The sequence below is a fragment of the Agelaius tricolor genome, unplaced genomic scaffold (genome assembly GCF_023055355.1).
Source record: "Agelaius tricolor isolate 1412-34295 unplaced genomic scaffold, bAgeTri1.0.p SCAF_41, whole genome shotgun sequence".
Lineage (NCBI taxonomy): Eukaryota > Metazoa > Chordata > Aves > Passeriformes > Icteridae > Agelaius > Agelaius tricolor.
In genome coordinates this window covers 243319-259308 of record NW_027269301.1, presented here as the reverse complement: position 1 = coordinate 259308, position 15990 = coordinate 243319, and the positions used below count along the sequence as shown (strand labels likewise).

General features: G+C 44.3%; 1 protein-coding gene across 1 annotated transcript in view; it reads right to left on the bottom strand.

Annotated features, from left to right (window-relative positions):
- Window positions 1-6647: 6647 nt before the first annotated feature.
- The window catches only part of KAT6A (lysine acetyltransferase 6A), a 30440-nt gene continuing 21097 nt past the window's right edge, over window positions 6648-15990 (bottom strand). The window contains exons 15-18 of the mRNA XM_071454757.1: window positions 14730-14940; window positions 13396-14088; window positions 12371-12689; window positions 6648-11729 (exon numbers count right to left, since the gene is read on the bottom strand). Coding sequence (XP_071310858.1) covers window positions 9148-11729; window positions 12371-12689; window positions 13396-14088; window positions 14730-14940 — 3805 coding nt within the window. The 3' untranslated portion in view covers window positions 6648-9147. The remainder of the gene's footprint in view (window positions 11730-12370; window positions 12690-13395; window positions 14089-14729; window positions 14941-15990) is intronic.

Here is a 15990-nt window from a genome sequence, read left to right as displayed (position 1 = left end):
ATCATATCATATTTGCTGTACTAAATCTATACCAAAGAAACAGAGCAAAGATTCCATCAGAAGAAGAGAATGATAATAAAAACCCATGACTGACTCCTCAGAGTCCGACACAGCTGGACTGGGGTTGGTCACTGAGGAAACACAATTCACATGGAACCAACCAGAGATGAACCTGTTGGTAAACAACCTCCAGACCACATTCCAGAGAAATCTGATAATCATTGTTTACATTTCTTTTCTGAGGCTTCTCAGGAGAAAAATCCTGGTGAAGGGATTTTTCCTGAACCGTCGTGGTGACGTTGCCGTCCAGGTTCCAAGGCAGGGCCAGACCTCAGAATCCAGGGCCTGGCAGCCGAGGGGTGGCTGTGCTGCACTCCAGGCCTTGGCACAGGAATTCCTTTTCCTTCCCATGTCAAGAACTCGCGCTGCAGGCAGGGGAGCATCCTCCCTCCGCCGGCTGCGGCAGGACACAGCCTCCTCCTCCACACAGATCCCACCTCTTCTTAACTCCCTGGGAGCCAGAGCAGAGACAGCACAGAGCAGCAAATAACCAGGGACTGATGGAGGAGATGCTGAGGCTGGCCAGGCTTTGCATCCTCACAGATTCAGAGAATGCTCTGGGCATGAGTTGTCTCAGATGCTAAAAATCAAAATTCCTGGGTTTCTACACACAGATCCCACCTCTTCTTAACTCCCTGGAAGCCAGAGCAGAGAGAGCACAGAGCAGCAAATATCCAGGAACTGATGGAGAAGGTGCTGAGGCTGGCCAGGCTTTGCATGCTCACAGATTCAGAGAATGCTCTGGGCATGAGTTGTCTCAGATGCTAAAAATCAAAATTCCTGGGTTTCTACACACAGATCCCACCTCTTAACTCCCTGGAAGCCAGAGAAGAGAGAGCACAGAGCAGGAGCAGCAAAAAACCAGGGACTGATAAAGGAGATGCTGAGGCTGGCCAGGCTTTGCATGCTCACAGATTCAGAGAATGCTCTGGGCATGAGTTGTCTCAGATGCTAAAAATCAAAATTCCTGGGTTTCTACACACAGATCCCACCTCTTAACTCCCTGGAAGCCAGAGAAGAGAGAGCACAGAGCAGGAGCAGCAAAAAACCAGGGACTGATAAAGGAGATGCTGAGGCTGGCCAGGCTTTACATCCTCACAGATTCAGAGAATGCTGTGGGCATGCAGTTGAGATGTCTCAGATGTTAAAAAGCAAAATTCCTGGGTTTCTACACACAGATCCCACCTCTTAACTCCCTGGGAGCCAGAGCAGAGACAGCACAGAGCAGGGGCAGCAAATAACCAGGAACTGATGGAGGAGATGCTGAGGCTGGCCAGGCTTTGCAGCTTTGGAGAACACTGTGGGCATGAGGTTGAGATGTCTCAGATGCTAAAAAGCAAAATTCCTAAGTTTGCTCTGGGAACAAGGGGCAGAGCCCACCAGCTCTGGGCACTTCAACCAGTTTTGCTGAGCCTAGGAGGCTCCTGGAAAGCTTTTTATTTTGTCACTGCTGCTTTTAACCCGCTAACCTATTTGCTGCCTTATGCATCAGGCACTGTGCTCTTTCTTTTTCTGAGCAGTGAGAAGCATGTGAAGGGGAATGTGTGAGACCTCAGTTATCTATTTCTCTTTTCCTGTTCCAGGCAGCCTTTTGCAGTGTTACCAGATGCTCCAGACAAAAGGCTGGAATAAAAAGCAGCTGCATTGAAGAATAGGGACACTTAATGAACTCAGAGGGTAGAGTTTGAAAAGCCATCTAAGAAAGAAGTTACTCACAAAACCAGCCTGGAATATACTGTTCCAAGTAAACAGCACAGCTCAGAGGGATTATTGATCTAATGCACTTCAGGTACAGCCTGAAAGACACCAAAAGCATCATCTGCCATCCCCAGAAAAGGAAAGTGCACTTGAGTTGATGAAGAGCTTTTACCAGTGCAGCTGATACTTGCACTTTTCTAGGGCTAGAAATGTTTCCCTGTTAAAACTCATTTTCCTTATCACTTTGCCTGGAGCGCTATTGTGTTCTTCAGCCCCTGACTATAACACAGTGACCTCCAGTTGTACATAAACTGTCAGAGCATCCAGAAAAGGGAATCACAATTCCCTTTTCTATCTTCCTTCTGCACCAACATTTCCTGCTTGGATTTCCTGAGCCCTGTGCAGAATCCATGGTGAAGGTTCTTGTGGGCAGCACTGATGAATGTTCTTGTGCAGAGCAGTGATGAAAGTTCTTGTGAGCAGCAGTGATGAAGGTTCTTGTGGAGAGCAGTGATGAAGGTTTTTATGAGCAGCAGTGATGAAAGCTCTTGTGGAGAGCAGTGATGAAGGTTCTTGTGGAGAGCAGTGATGAAGGTTCTGGTGGAGAGCATGATGAAGGTTTTTATGGGCAGCAGTGATGAAGGTTCTGGTGGAGAACAGTGATGAAGGTTCTTGTGGAGAGCACGATGAAGGTTTTTATGGGCAGCAGTGATGAAGGTTCTTGTGGGCAGCAGTGATGAAGGTTCTTGTGGGCAGCAGTGGTGAAGGTTCTGGTGGAGAGCAGTGATGAAGGTTCTGGTGGAGAGCAGTGATGAAGGTTTTTATGGGCAGCAGTGATGAAAGTTCTTGTGGACATCAGAACCTTCCAAACAGATCAAAGTGCTGTGGCACAGCAGGATAGGGAGATGATCAAGGGTGTCTGCAATGGCCTCCAAAGACACTGGGTTTTTTTCAGTACCTTCCTTTGTCCCCAGCCTTTCAGCCATCACCTGCTGACCCCTTGCTGCCCATACTCAGGCAGTTCTGAAGATTTTCTTTCTGCAGACCAACTCCTGTGGTTTGCTTTGGTCTCAAGAGCACGCTCGCTAGCACAACGCAAAGGAGGACAAGGACACTCCTAAAGTAGCTGCAGTCTTACTTCAGACTGCAGGAGGTTTTTATCAGAAGGGAACACACAGGGAAACTCGAACCTGCTCCCCTGGAGAACAGCTCCTCCCAGTGGGACTGGCTGAAGCCCTGAGCCAGGAAATCTGGTGACCAGGAACAAATTCACTTCTTCCTGAAGTTGCAGTAAGAGGCATCCACAAAGCATTTGTGGATGACTGAACTGATGTGATGAGTTTCTTTGTATAGTCAATAAAATAAAATAAAATAAAGTAAAATAAAATAAAATAAAATAAAATAAAGTAAAATTTAATAAAAATACTGTAGATAAATGTAATGATAGTATTTTCTTCAATTCTATGGGGATTGGTTTTTTTTTGAGAGGAGAGCAGACAGAGCTGTTTCAGTCCTCCTTAAATGGGTGTCTGGTTTTGATTTTGTCTTTTAGTTGCATCTAGAGCTTGAGGTTTTTAAGTCATCTAAGTGAGATAGGAAGCCCAAGGTTTATTTATATGCAATATTTGAGTTTTTTTGCAATGCAAACATAAACAAGAAATCCATTGGCAATTTTAAATCAAAACCCTTAAAAGACAACCCAAATGCTTTACAATATTGATAATTGTAGAGCAAGCAGTCTTTTACCTTTCCCCCAAGGTACCAGAGAGGATTTCATCCCTACCACATCATGGGTTCAGAGCTGTTGTCCTGGTACCTGCCTGGGATTTGAATTGAGGCTTAGCTCTGTGAGGTGGGGAAGCTGCATGCCACAAACTCAGTGCCCTTTGGCATCGGTGGGAGCTGCTTTCCAACATCTGTCTTGAATTCTGACATGATTTAAAAGCCAAGTTAACTGGAAGCAGGACCCTCTGGCCACACCTGAGATTGTCCTGATCAGGACACACACTCAGGACAGCCTCAGTCAGGAAGCATTTGGCCTGTGACTGACACCAAGGTTCTCTGTGCTCTCAGTGTTTGGTTGGTAAAAAAGGGACCCTGGAGATCTCCTGCACATTAAAAACAAAAAGCTCATTGTCTTCAACATTCATGCAAGATGCAGGACAGGAGAAGTAGGAAATGGACTTAGTATTTTCACTTAGCTCACCACATAATATTTTTTTTTTTTGTCCAACAGTGATTTTTGTCTTTGGAGAAGTTGTTTGCGAAGTATCTGGGATTGCAGAGGATCTCTTGTTGCTGCTTGTTCCTATTGCATAAAATGACAATTTTGGTAAACAGACTTTCTCCTTTAGCTGAAAGGTACCACGTGCATATATTAGCCAACACGTCAGTAGAAAATTTTCAGTAATTTTATTTAATCATTGCTCACACAGCACCATATTTATCACTTTTTCCTTGAAAAGAGATTTTTTTTTACTATGACAACTCTGTTGCCTGATTCACACACTGGGATTCTACTTTGTGACACAAATGACAAACATATTGACATAGTGACAACAGCCACTATCCAGAGCTCACAGGGCCAAGTGTTTGGCAAGGGAGAACAAACAAATACTGACAGAGGGAACCCTTAGGAAAATTGTGCCACAAAATTATGAACAGGGTCATTATGTGCCACAGAGCTGTCCAACAGAACAGAATCTCCCCACAAGGAAGGAAACATGGAAACAAATTCCTGACTCTCTCTGATTCAAGGTGCTTCTGCACCTGTTTCAAGAGATGAAGCATGCAGCTGGATCCTGCCCTGCTCTAGGTGAAAAATCAATGTTTGGTGAAGTCGCTGAGATTCTCTGTATTCGGGGCAAAAGAATTTTACATTCAAAGCCCAACTTCAGACATCTATTTTTAGGTAAATTATTCTGGCTGACAAGCTGTGCTGATAAAAGATGCTGCAGGCCTCACCTCAGCTGCTGTAGACCTGGTCTGCCTCTGTCAATCTGCATTCCTCTGTTACTTGCAGAGATCTTGCAGAGATTGGATCTCAGCAAGGAGCTCTTCCCCTCAGCTAATTAAGATGGTTCAGTTCTTTTTGGCTTTTTCTGAATTATCTCGCTGATGAGCTTTCAGGATGCTGTAACCCTTTCAGATCATTCTCCTTTCAGTTAGTTCCTTTCAAGAACCACAACTCCAGTCTCCCAGGCAGTGTTTTGTTGCTGTGGGTTGCATTCAAACTCTTCCCTGCGTGTTGAGAGCTGCAAGCAGAGACTTTGGTTCACCTATGAACCAGAGCAAACCTGAGAGTGTTGAGCACAGCAACTGTCCCCATGTCCACAGTGTGATACCTGCAGAACCTGCAGGAGCAACTCCTCACACCCTGCTCTGTGCTGCCAAAGGCTGATGCTCTTCACAACAGCCACATTTCAAACCTGCTTTGCCTTGGCAATTCTCCCAAACCAAACCAATCCAAACCAAACCCAAACCAAACCCAAACCAAACCAAACCAATCCAAACCCAAACCAAACCAAACCAAACCCAAACCAAACCCAAACCCAAACCAAACCCAAACCAAACCAAACCAAACCCAAACCCAACCAAACCCAAACCCAACCAAACCCAAACCAAACCAAACCCAAACCAAACCAAACCAAACCCAAACCAAACCAAACCAAACCAAACCCAAACCAAACCCAAACCAAACCAAACCAAACCAAACCCAAACCCAAACCAAACCAAACCCAAACCCAAACCAAACCAAACCAAACCCAAACCAAACCCAACCAAACCCAAACCAAACCAAACCCAAACCCAAACCAAACCAAACCCAAACCCAAACCAAACCCAAACCAAACCAAACCCAAACCAATCCAAACCAAACCAAACCAAACCCAAACCAAACCAAACCAAACCAATCCAAACCAAACCCAACCCAACCCAACCCAAACCAAACCAAACCAAACCCAAACCAAACCAAACCCAAACCCAAACCAAACCAAACCAAACCAAACCCAAACCCAAACCAAACCAAACCCAAACCCAAACCAAACCAAACCCAAACCAAGCCCAAACCATTCTCTAATGGTAGGATTTGGTAGTTTGTTGGCCAAGATTCTAAAAAAGGCCACCTTGTTCACAGCTCTAACCAAATGTTGTCGTCATCGTCAGCCCACACAAACTGAGGCTGGGTATTTTGTTGTTACTTTTTAATTAACAATTCAGCCTGTTTGATCAAATGATGCTTTTTATAAACAGCTTGCCTTCTTGAGGACAACTTTGTGAAAAAGCCTTTGGAGGGTTCTTGTGGCCGCTGAGTGTTTACATGGCTCGGGCCAGTGGCTCTTTGCTGAGGTTTATCATGCTGGTCCTGGGGAAATTCCAGCACTGATCACACCCATGCTGGAGCTGTGCTTCCCTCTAGCGTTGTCAGGGCTCTGAGCTTGTGGAGAATGCACATCCCAACGATCCAACGGTGCCTTGGAGCTGCAGGGCAAACCTTGCTGGGTAAAATGGCTCCTCCTCCTCCTCTTCGAGGTTTTCATTGCAGATGAAAGAGCAGCTGAAGGGGATGGAGAAAACTTCAGGCACACGCTGCCAGCTTTAAAGGACACAAGTCAAAATTCCAAACTGAAGCTGATAAAAACCAGGACCACACTTTGTTTTGCTCAGCCTTGGCAGAGAGGAATTTGAAGGTGCTGATTTCTGGAAAAGCTTCAAGTTTGTTCTTTTCTCTAACTGGAAATTCTAGATAAAAATTAACACAACCAAGAGATCTCAGAAGTGAATTCTCTTTCAGTGAAAAGGCCCACAGGGAATCATATTCCCAGGACCAAGAACCAGGGACAGCATTTCGCCACTCAAATGCAAGAAAAGAAAAAATTTACACGCACAACTGACATCCAAAATGGCTCAACATAATTTATTTTTTTTATGTTAAAATGTACAGAGTTCTTTTGAAAGTACTTGCTAGAAAGGGGAAAAAAAAGTGATATTACATACAAGGAGAGGAAGGGAGACCATCCAGCCAGGAGCGTATGACATGGAGAATTACAAAGGCATCTAGGCACCCCCTTCCCCTTAGCTTACAAGTCACCATGAACAAAGTACAAAGAGGTTACAAAACAGGAAAAGCAAATATAAACAGACAGGAATAGACTCAGCTTCATTTGTACATGCGGCTTTTAGAGGCATCTGGAGCTCCTATTCACACACTCTAGAGATCTCTTTAAAGAGAATTTTATCTTTCTTAAAATAGTTTTTAATATTCTACAACAAAGATAAAAAATTTTAAAGATGGAATGAAATGAAAAAGCTCTTATTTTTAAAAGGCATCGAAGTCACTAACAGTGAGTTTTTTTTAATTTCTTTTAGAAGATTACCCAAGTTATCTTGCTAAAAATACATTTTTTTTTTTAAACAGAAGTGAAAAAATGGTAGGTACCAATATTACTGCGTTGGATAATTTTCTTTTTATATATAGAAAAGAACTTTTTTTTTTTTTTTTTTCTACAATAGTTCTACAGTCACAAAGGTTTGTGGAAAAGGGAGCTGCCCAATTGATAAAAAAACCCATACAAAACCAAACCAAACATAAAAGGCAAACAAACTAAATTCATGGCCCTCGTTTCAACAGCTTCTCCTCCTGTCTCAGACCCACCCCCACCCCCAGGAAGCAGCGACACAGCTGAAGATCTAAGGAGAGAGGGCAGCACAGTGCGCTTTCTACACGGGTTATCTGGGACTGGAATAGTATATACAGAGAAATGGGGTCCTACACAGCCTTGTACATGCTCAGAACTAAACAGAAATAAAAAGTGGAAGTCCTTTGAATTCTGCCTTTTATGGTTAGCAGTTACTGGAGGAAAAGTCCGTTTTAGTGCATCTGAAGAAACCCCAACTTTTAGATTCTTTTGGTTTAAAAACAAAAGGAATTAGTCTTATTAATGTGTCTGCATTTCTACTTCACATACAATAAAAAAAAAAAGAACTTTACATTAAAGGGTTGTCCCTTTTTGTATTGGGTGACATGCCAGCAGTGTAGCCAAAATTAATGTAAGTTGGATTTTGCAGCAATAGAGAGCAAAATCCTGCCGCCTGGATCCTGCTACGGGGTTGGGACGGTTTCACTGCTGAAAAAGAGGCTGATTCCCTTCTTTTCCCCACACTGGGTCAAATGTGTGGCTATTTCTACAAAATGGGTATCAAACACAGTCAAGAGAATCAGGAAAAAACATCACTGAGCCCCAGAAAGCGGCACATTCAGCAATTCCTACGCCAGGCCAGGAATGGAAGAGCGACAAGGACACCACAGGCTCCTCAGCCCAGTCACCAAATAAATGCACACTTCTTCTTCCAGCATTTCCCAGGCCAGGAGATTTAACTGGAAACAGCTGCTTCTGAGCTCAGCCTGACTCAAAAGGCTCAGAACCAAAACCCTCAGCGTTTTTGCAAGCATGTACCAAAGCAGCCTGGGATCTCAGAGCTGTGGCTGGGCACCAGCAGAGCCTGTGACCATTTTCTTGTCCTAACAGACCATTGCCCACCCTGTCCTCTTCACCACTGCAGAAGGGATACAGAACAAGGTCTCTCTTGAGATGCTTCCAGCAGTTCAGTGACAGAACACGTGTGTGCATGCATGCACATGTGTGTTCACGTGCACGTCTGGGTGGTGAATGGGATCATTTTAAAGTTACATTATATTTTCAGCATAAAACATACAATTTCAATTAACTCATCTACAAAAACACCAATGTGAATGGTTTATTGTTTACACTTAACTCCAAATTTTACTGAGGGTGAGGGAGTCAAGGAAAATTAAAGCTTTTTCCTGACTTGCAGAAATAAAGATTTTCCTTTATCCTCTGTGTCCCCTTCCAAATCTCCCAATAAGTGCCTCCTGCTAGAAGTAGGAAATGTTAGGTGGGGTTTAGAGGGAAGGGTTGTTATTCTTTGAGATGTCAAACATTTTACATGGCTGCAGCACTAGAAACTGCATACAGAGGGGCACAGGGGAGGGAGAAGGACATATATTGGAAAAAAAAATTTAGGAAGATGATTTCACGTTACACATAGTCTGTCCACTTTGTCAGCAAAGTAAGGCTCTTTTTAAATTATGAGAAGATTTTGTGCATGTTTCCCCTCTAAAAAACATCTGTAAGTGATTTTAGCTGTAAAATGTTTGACGATTGTGAAGAAAAGAAAAACAAACAAACAAACAAAAAAATCAAAAAAATAAAGACCAGGCTTCCTAAAAAATAAAATAAACCAAAGAAAATCCCTCTAAATCTACAGCAATATTTTAACTGGAAAAAGGTCCATTTTCTCTGGTTCGTCAGTATAAAAGGTTCCTTTATTTATATTTATTTCAGTTTTTAGGATGCAAGTCGATCTTGCTCATCTTCTCATGTATGGTCCATTAAGAGACTGCTTGGGCACCCCAGCAGCGTTCATGTAGCTGTGATGGGAGGGGCCAGTGTACATCATGTTTCCATGAGGGTTTGGCTGCATAGGCTGCTGGGTATAGGCCTGGCTCCCCATCATTCCCATCTGCATCTGCATAGGATACTGTGCTGTCTGATTCATGTAGGCAGGATTGCTATGGTAACTGCTGTTCATCATGGGCTGTGTCATCCTGTAGCTGTTCATGGCGTTCAGGTTCATATTCATGGAGTTGACGTTGTAGGGCGCGGTTGGCATCAGGTTCACGCCCATGTTCATGCCCCGCTGCACGGCCAAGGTCCGAGGCCCAGCCTGCATGGCCACGGCCGGGGGGCTGCGGCCGTACAGCTGCTGCTGGTGCGCGCTGGCGGAGGGCAGGGGCGCAGATTTGGAGCGGATGGAGATGTGCCCCTTGACCGGCATCTGGCCCTGCAGCCGCTGCGTGTGCGGAATGCCGATGTTGGTGGCGGACATGTTGCACTGGAGCAGAGGGGATGTGAGGTTCATGGTGGTGGAGGCCAGGTTTGGTGGGGGTGTCATGGTGGCTTGTGCTTGTGGGGTGCCGGCCAGGGGGTGAGAAGGAGCCAGCTGAGCCAGCCCTGTGTTGGAAAGAGAAACGCTGGTTGCATAGGAAGTCACAGCAGGAGAATGGCTATAAGGCATGGCATGAGGGTCCATAATGGTGTTTGTCAGCTGCTGCAACTTGGCTAAACTGAATGTGGCTGATGGTTGTGAATAGCTGCCAGCACCAAAATCCCCTGGAATCCTCTCATAGATACTGATGTTCCCAGTGCTGCCCGATTCAGGTATTTCCATGATCATAGGTGCTGGGGTGAAGCTGTTGTTCATGCTACACTGAGATAACGGAGGTTGCTGCTGGGGCGGAGGTGGGGGCTGTGGCTGCTGGGACTGAGGCTGCTGCTGTTGTGGCTGTGTTGTTGGTTGCTGGTTACTTGGGGGCCTTTCTACTACACAGCTCTGAGGTGACTTGATATTACAGTTTGCTGCAGGCTGGACGCTGTTTTGCTGCATCATGCTGCAACTGCTGCCAATGTTTGCCATTTGCTGAGTGACAACACAACTGTTCTGGGTGAGGCTGCTAGAAGAAGACAGTCCTCCGTAGGAACAGCTGCTCTGGGAAGAGTTATTTCCACAAATGCTGCCTCCCATGGTGGAGTCGTAGCTGCTGGGGTTTTCATAATTCTCTGTAGTGCTCTCAATGCTGCCAAGGTCACTGAAGCCACTATCCACCACCTGCTGGGAGTGGTCGGATACTGAAGGCACATCCATCATGGGGCTGGTCTCCATGTTCTGCATAGAGGGTGCGGACAGGGATCCTTGCTCAGGGCTGATCTGGGTGTAGCTGCTCTCCAGAGCAGGCACGTTTGGGCTGCTGACAGAACGCACAGACTGGCTGGGGTGGGACTGAACAGAGGATATTGGGCTGTTGTGTTCTGAGGCCTGGCAATCTTCAACCATCGATATCTGAGGATCCTCCTCAGTCTGGGTATAACTCTGCAAAGTCTGACAAGCTGCAAGAGTTTCTTCACAGTCCTGGTAAGCTACATCATGCTCATTGCTTTCCTCCTGTGTCAAGGACTGGACTGCTTGAACAGTTTCAAGATCTAGTTCACTATGAGGAATCTCCTCCTCTTCCTTTAATTCAATTAACCCCTCTTTATTACTTTGCTCTTCTTCGTGATCATCTTCAGACCCAGGGACATGCTCTGAGCCCACCGATGTCTCATTGGAAGCCTGCTCTTCCTCAGAATCTGCCTCTGCTTCATCTTTTTCTTTTGCATCTTCTCTACTGCTTGGGATGCTTGTTTCTAAAAAACATTCTTGCACCTGAGGCTCCTCCTTCACCCCTTCTTTAACAGGCTGTTCCTCCAATTCTTTTTTCTTCAAAGACTCTGGGTGACCATCATCTTCATCATCAGCATCGTGATCTTCGTTTTGATTTGTCACTACTGCAACTTCCTCTTCTTCCTCGTGGTCATGTTCAGGTTCATCTAATTCTTGCTGCTCTTCTTCTGATTGCCTCTGCTCTTCTAAAATCCGTGGCTTCTCCTCCACTTCCTCTTCTATCTCAGGTTCTTTGACTTCTGGCACTGGACTGCTGTTGCTGTCCACAGGAGAAACTGCTCTTACTTCACTGCTGCCTATGTCTTCCTCTTCTCCCTCTCCTACCTCTTCTGCTTCCATATTCACATCCTCCTCTTTCCTTTCCTCAGTCAGAGGCAGGTCCTTCTGCTCAACACATTCTTCTTTATCTGAAATTTTGGCCTTACGCCCTGGTTTTGAATTAGCTACCACCTCATCAACCATTTCATCCTGAGCTGACAGTGGCACCTCCTCCCGGTTCAGTTTAAAACCTGGTTTTCGACCAGGTCTTTTCTTCCAGTGGACTGGTTTTCGGCTTTTCCCTTTTGGCCATCCCTTCTTCTTTTTCACAGGTGTGGAAGTATCTGGCTCAAGTGAAGAATCTTTTGCTTCACTATTCCTCAGCATAGATAACGGTTTCAACGGTGGGTTACCTGAAAATACAAATTGAAAGACACTGTTCAAACATTTTTGTTTGACCTAAGCGTTCATGGAAGCCTTCCCAAGCACGCCCAACATGTTTATCAACTTCAATATTAGCTTAGAAATTTATCAGAATGACAGATGTGACTTCTGAATTGTCAGTGGACTCTAAGCAACCAGTCACAACCAAATTATTTTATTTTATGAACTGAAGGTTCAGAGAACTTTAGAGAGATATGAGAAGCTGAGAGGGTGAACATGCAATGTGATGAAGAAGAGGATGTCAGAAGAGGCAATTTAATATTTCCCTTTGTTATGGAAAATTGGGGGCTTGCCAGTTCATTTCCGTTTTATTTCTGTAAGTAAGTGACTCTGCTGCACAGCTTTTCCACAATCACAGATACTAATTCCATTAGGAAAGCTGAATCAAAAGGATAGCCTGGGATCAGGTCATTGCCAATAAGAAAGTTAAATGTATGCACCACGTTTTCATAAAGCTAGGGAATGTCTGGGGCTGGTCTGACTGCTAACTTATGCCTAACCTACATTTCAGCTGCAAAGTTACAAGGCAAAGAAAGCAGCTGCTTTTGTCATGAGCTGTTATCATCCAACACAATCTACCAAACTTTCACTAGTGAGCCACCATACACACCATTATTGTCATCAGACTCCTCTTCATCTCTGGACTTCCTCTTAGAAGAGGGTCTATGCCTGAGTGTGTCTGGTTGGGCTAAGTGCTGAAAGTATCCACTGGATGAAAGCTCACTCTCCTCTTCTTCATCCTCCTCCTCCTCCTCTTCCTCCTCCTCAATCTCAAATGTAGGCTCTAACTGAGGCATTGGTCGTTCAGAGTCTGAGTCCTCAAATGGTTCATCCAGCACCTCTGTGGTTTCTGAGATGGTTTCAGTGACAACGCTGCTGTTGTGGTGCTTACGCTTGCGGACCCGCCTCTTCCGATGAAGAATTGGTTTCTGGAAGTGGAAGGTGGGAAAAGAGAGGATATTTCACCATGTGCAGTAGAAATGAAACCCTAGATAAATACAAAACATGAACAGCAGAGAGCTCCCTTCCAGAATCCAGAATTCACTAGAAATACTGCCTGGCACCTGCCACTGGTTAGAATTTAAACAGCTGAAGCTAAGAGCCCGTCCATAACAGCTAGAACTTTAAACACACTACAAAACAGACGTGAATAGCTTAGAATAAGGTGCAAAAATTATACAGTAGAGAACTTTCTAGTGAAGAAAGCATTTGCTTACACACACTGACAGAATTCACACCTCCATGGTAAATAATTTCAAAGACTTTACACTCTTGATTTCAGTTGTTTAGAGAGCATTTGTGTTTTGCAAGCTTCTTTCATAAGCAGGACTTTATCTGTTTCTATTCTGCATGACTGAGAAAAATTTCAATAACTAAGTTAGGAAAAAAAAAATCAAAAGCACAAGATCGAGGCTGGGCTCAAAAACCTCTCAAACTCCAACCTCTGATTCACCAAAAACCACCACTAGAAAAAGTCAGCAGGAAGTAAAAGAAGAATTCACTTGGAACACTGAACATGTGCTCCCTGTACACTCAACACAGACCTTATGAACTGCACCATCCTTCACAAAGTCCTAACACACAGCCAAAACTGACAGGGTAACAGTCAAGAAGAACAAGAAACAAGGCACACACCTTTCGTTTCAACGTTGGCTTGGTGAGAACAGGTGGAGAGCTTGACCTAGGACTCACAGGCTCATCATCCTCCTCTTCACTGCTCTCACTGAAACACCTCAGAAGTCCCCTGTCGCCATCACTGTAGCGCCGGGGTAATCTGTCACAATCCTCTGGGAATCTACACTTGAGTGGCTCCGTGTTCTTTTTCAACTGGCCCCTCCACCTTTCCACAGCTTCACTGTGCTGCCGATGGGGAGCTGCAGGTTTTTCACCTTTGCCATACTGTCCCTGGGAAGCTGCAGATTTTTCATCGTCTTCAGCATAGCGGCCTCTGGAGGCTGGAGATTTCTCCTCACATTCACCACATCTTCCTTGCAAGGCCACTGACTTCTCCTCACAGTCACTGCACCGGCCTCGTGAGGCTGCTGACTTTTCCTCACATTCACTGCATCGCCCACTGGGAGCTGCTGTTTTTTCCTCCATGGGCAATGCTGGCTCCTTCTCACAAAAGGGCTCATGAATTTTTTTGCTCTTGCGGTTCCATCGACCTCTTCGTGCTGGCTGACTGTTTGCAGGAAGACTATCCAGGGAAAAAATGTGCTTGTTTGGTCGTGTAGAATTGGCTGGAGCAACGATGTCTGGCTTTTTTTCACTCTCTGTTGGTGAGTAAGGCTCTTGCTCTTTCTTCTCCCATGACACAGATTTTACCATCTGATTGAAATAAAAAAAAATAGATTTCACACTTCTGATCTCAGCATAAATGTTTATCCTGAATTTGATTCCACAAAAGTGTTTGAGAAAAAAAGCTAGAAAAGTTTAACAAAAATGACTTTTAAAAATCCAGGATTAAAAAAAGATTTGACCTTTAAGAAATTAATGTAGTGCTAATTGCTACTCCTGTCCTCAGAGGTGATAATATACCTCACTTAGCTTCCCAACAAGTGACTTCAGTGGTGTGCCAGAATGCTGGTTTCACCTTGCTACATTCACAGTATTTATGCAATTTTCAAGAAAAAAGTAAGAAAAAAAATTGAAGCTACTTTTCCATTAAAATGCACCATTGGTTTAATGTAAATACAGTAAGAGCAGATAATTTGCCTCTTAGTATTCCACCTAGTGCTCACCACCTGATGCAAGAGTGTAACCCCTTCAAGGATTACTCTCTAAACTATGCCTTGATGCTTTCTAGGGTTTTATTTTCTAATCTGAAACCATAAAGATACATAAACTATGAGACTGCACTGCTTTTTATGATTATGACAAATGCACGAGCTTGACATTTGAAATTGTGTCAGCTCTGCCTCCAAAAGCATTAAATATAAACTACACAGAAATAAGAGATTCACTCTTACACTGGTCTCTGGATCCTTTTCTTTCTGCTTCTGTTGCTCTTCATTTTCCCCATCCTCTGTTTCCTCTTCTTCATCTTCAGAGACAACGGAGTTGGAAACGATGACGGGTGTCCAACGCAGGCACTCGGCGTCCACGTCGATGGGCCGCACGTTGGTTCGAAGCTTGGCCATGTGCTCCTGGATGAGCTTCTCACGACGAATGATGACAAACCTGAACAGCAGAAATCCCACTCTGATCAACAACAGGTGACACACTGTACATGTTACCATGTGAAACACATCTATTACAGGAAATGTGTTTCTCTCAAGCACTGCAAGTGACTTCAGAGAGAACAGAAACTCGTGAAAATTGTGCTATTTGCAGCACCTTCTCCCAACTGAAGGAATGTTAAAATTATTTCCATTTCTTGTTAATGGTGAAGCCATTATCCTTCCATGGGTAACATTCAGCTGCAGAGTATCATTTTTATTATGGACAAGGGGTATCCTGTTTGTGGAATGGGCAAGTTAAGGTGAAAGCTAAATAAAAATAAAAGGACTGCTCAAGAAAAGTTGCAGTCCCACTACCATAGTGCATTTTAAGGGTCTGAGAAAAATGTCATGGGTTAAAGGTATACTGGGAGATGAGAACATAAAATTATTCTCAAGTTTTCCAAATAAGCTTCAACTTTAACACAAACACAATGGAATACAAACTGCTATGGTCTGAAACAAGACTAATTCCCAGTATTTCACCTGACTTGTCAGCTGAGCAAGCAGGCTACCTCTGTTCTACACCAACACACTTCATCTCTCTCAGTGATCTGTCCCACTCTTCAAGCATTCTATGTCAATCCACACAGTTTATGGCATTTTTGAGACACAGGGAAAAGGAGGGAACCAACTGTCTGCTCACTGACTGAAAATAAGGAGCAGATTTGCCTCCAGAGAAGGGAAGCTGCTGTTCTTTGCTCTATTTGTGAGTGTATTAGACTGATTTGGCTGAGGGATACCAAGAAAACCTGACCAAGAAACCAACTTGCTCTCTCTCACAGTAGCAAATGACTTGAAATTCCACATCTGCAGTGCAGCACAGCTGGACACCTGAAGTAGCTTTGGCACTGAATGATTCCTGCACTGCACACGGGTACCATGGTCTCAGTATTTCGACACTGAAATCTTTAATAAAATCAAGTTTATTAGAATGTGACTTGTCTTCAAACTATGACTGCAGTGCTTTTTATGATTATGACCAATGCCCAAGCTTCACATTTGAAATGAA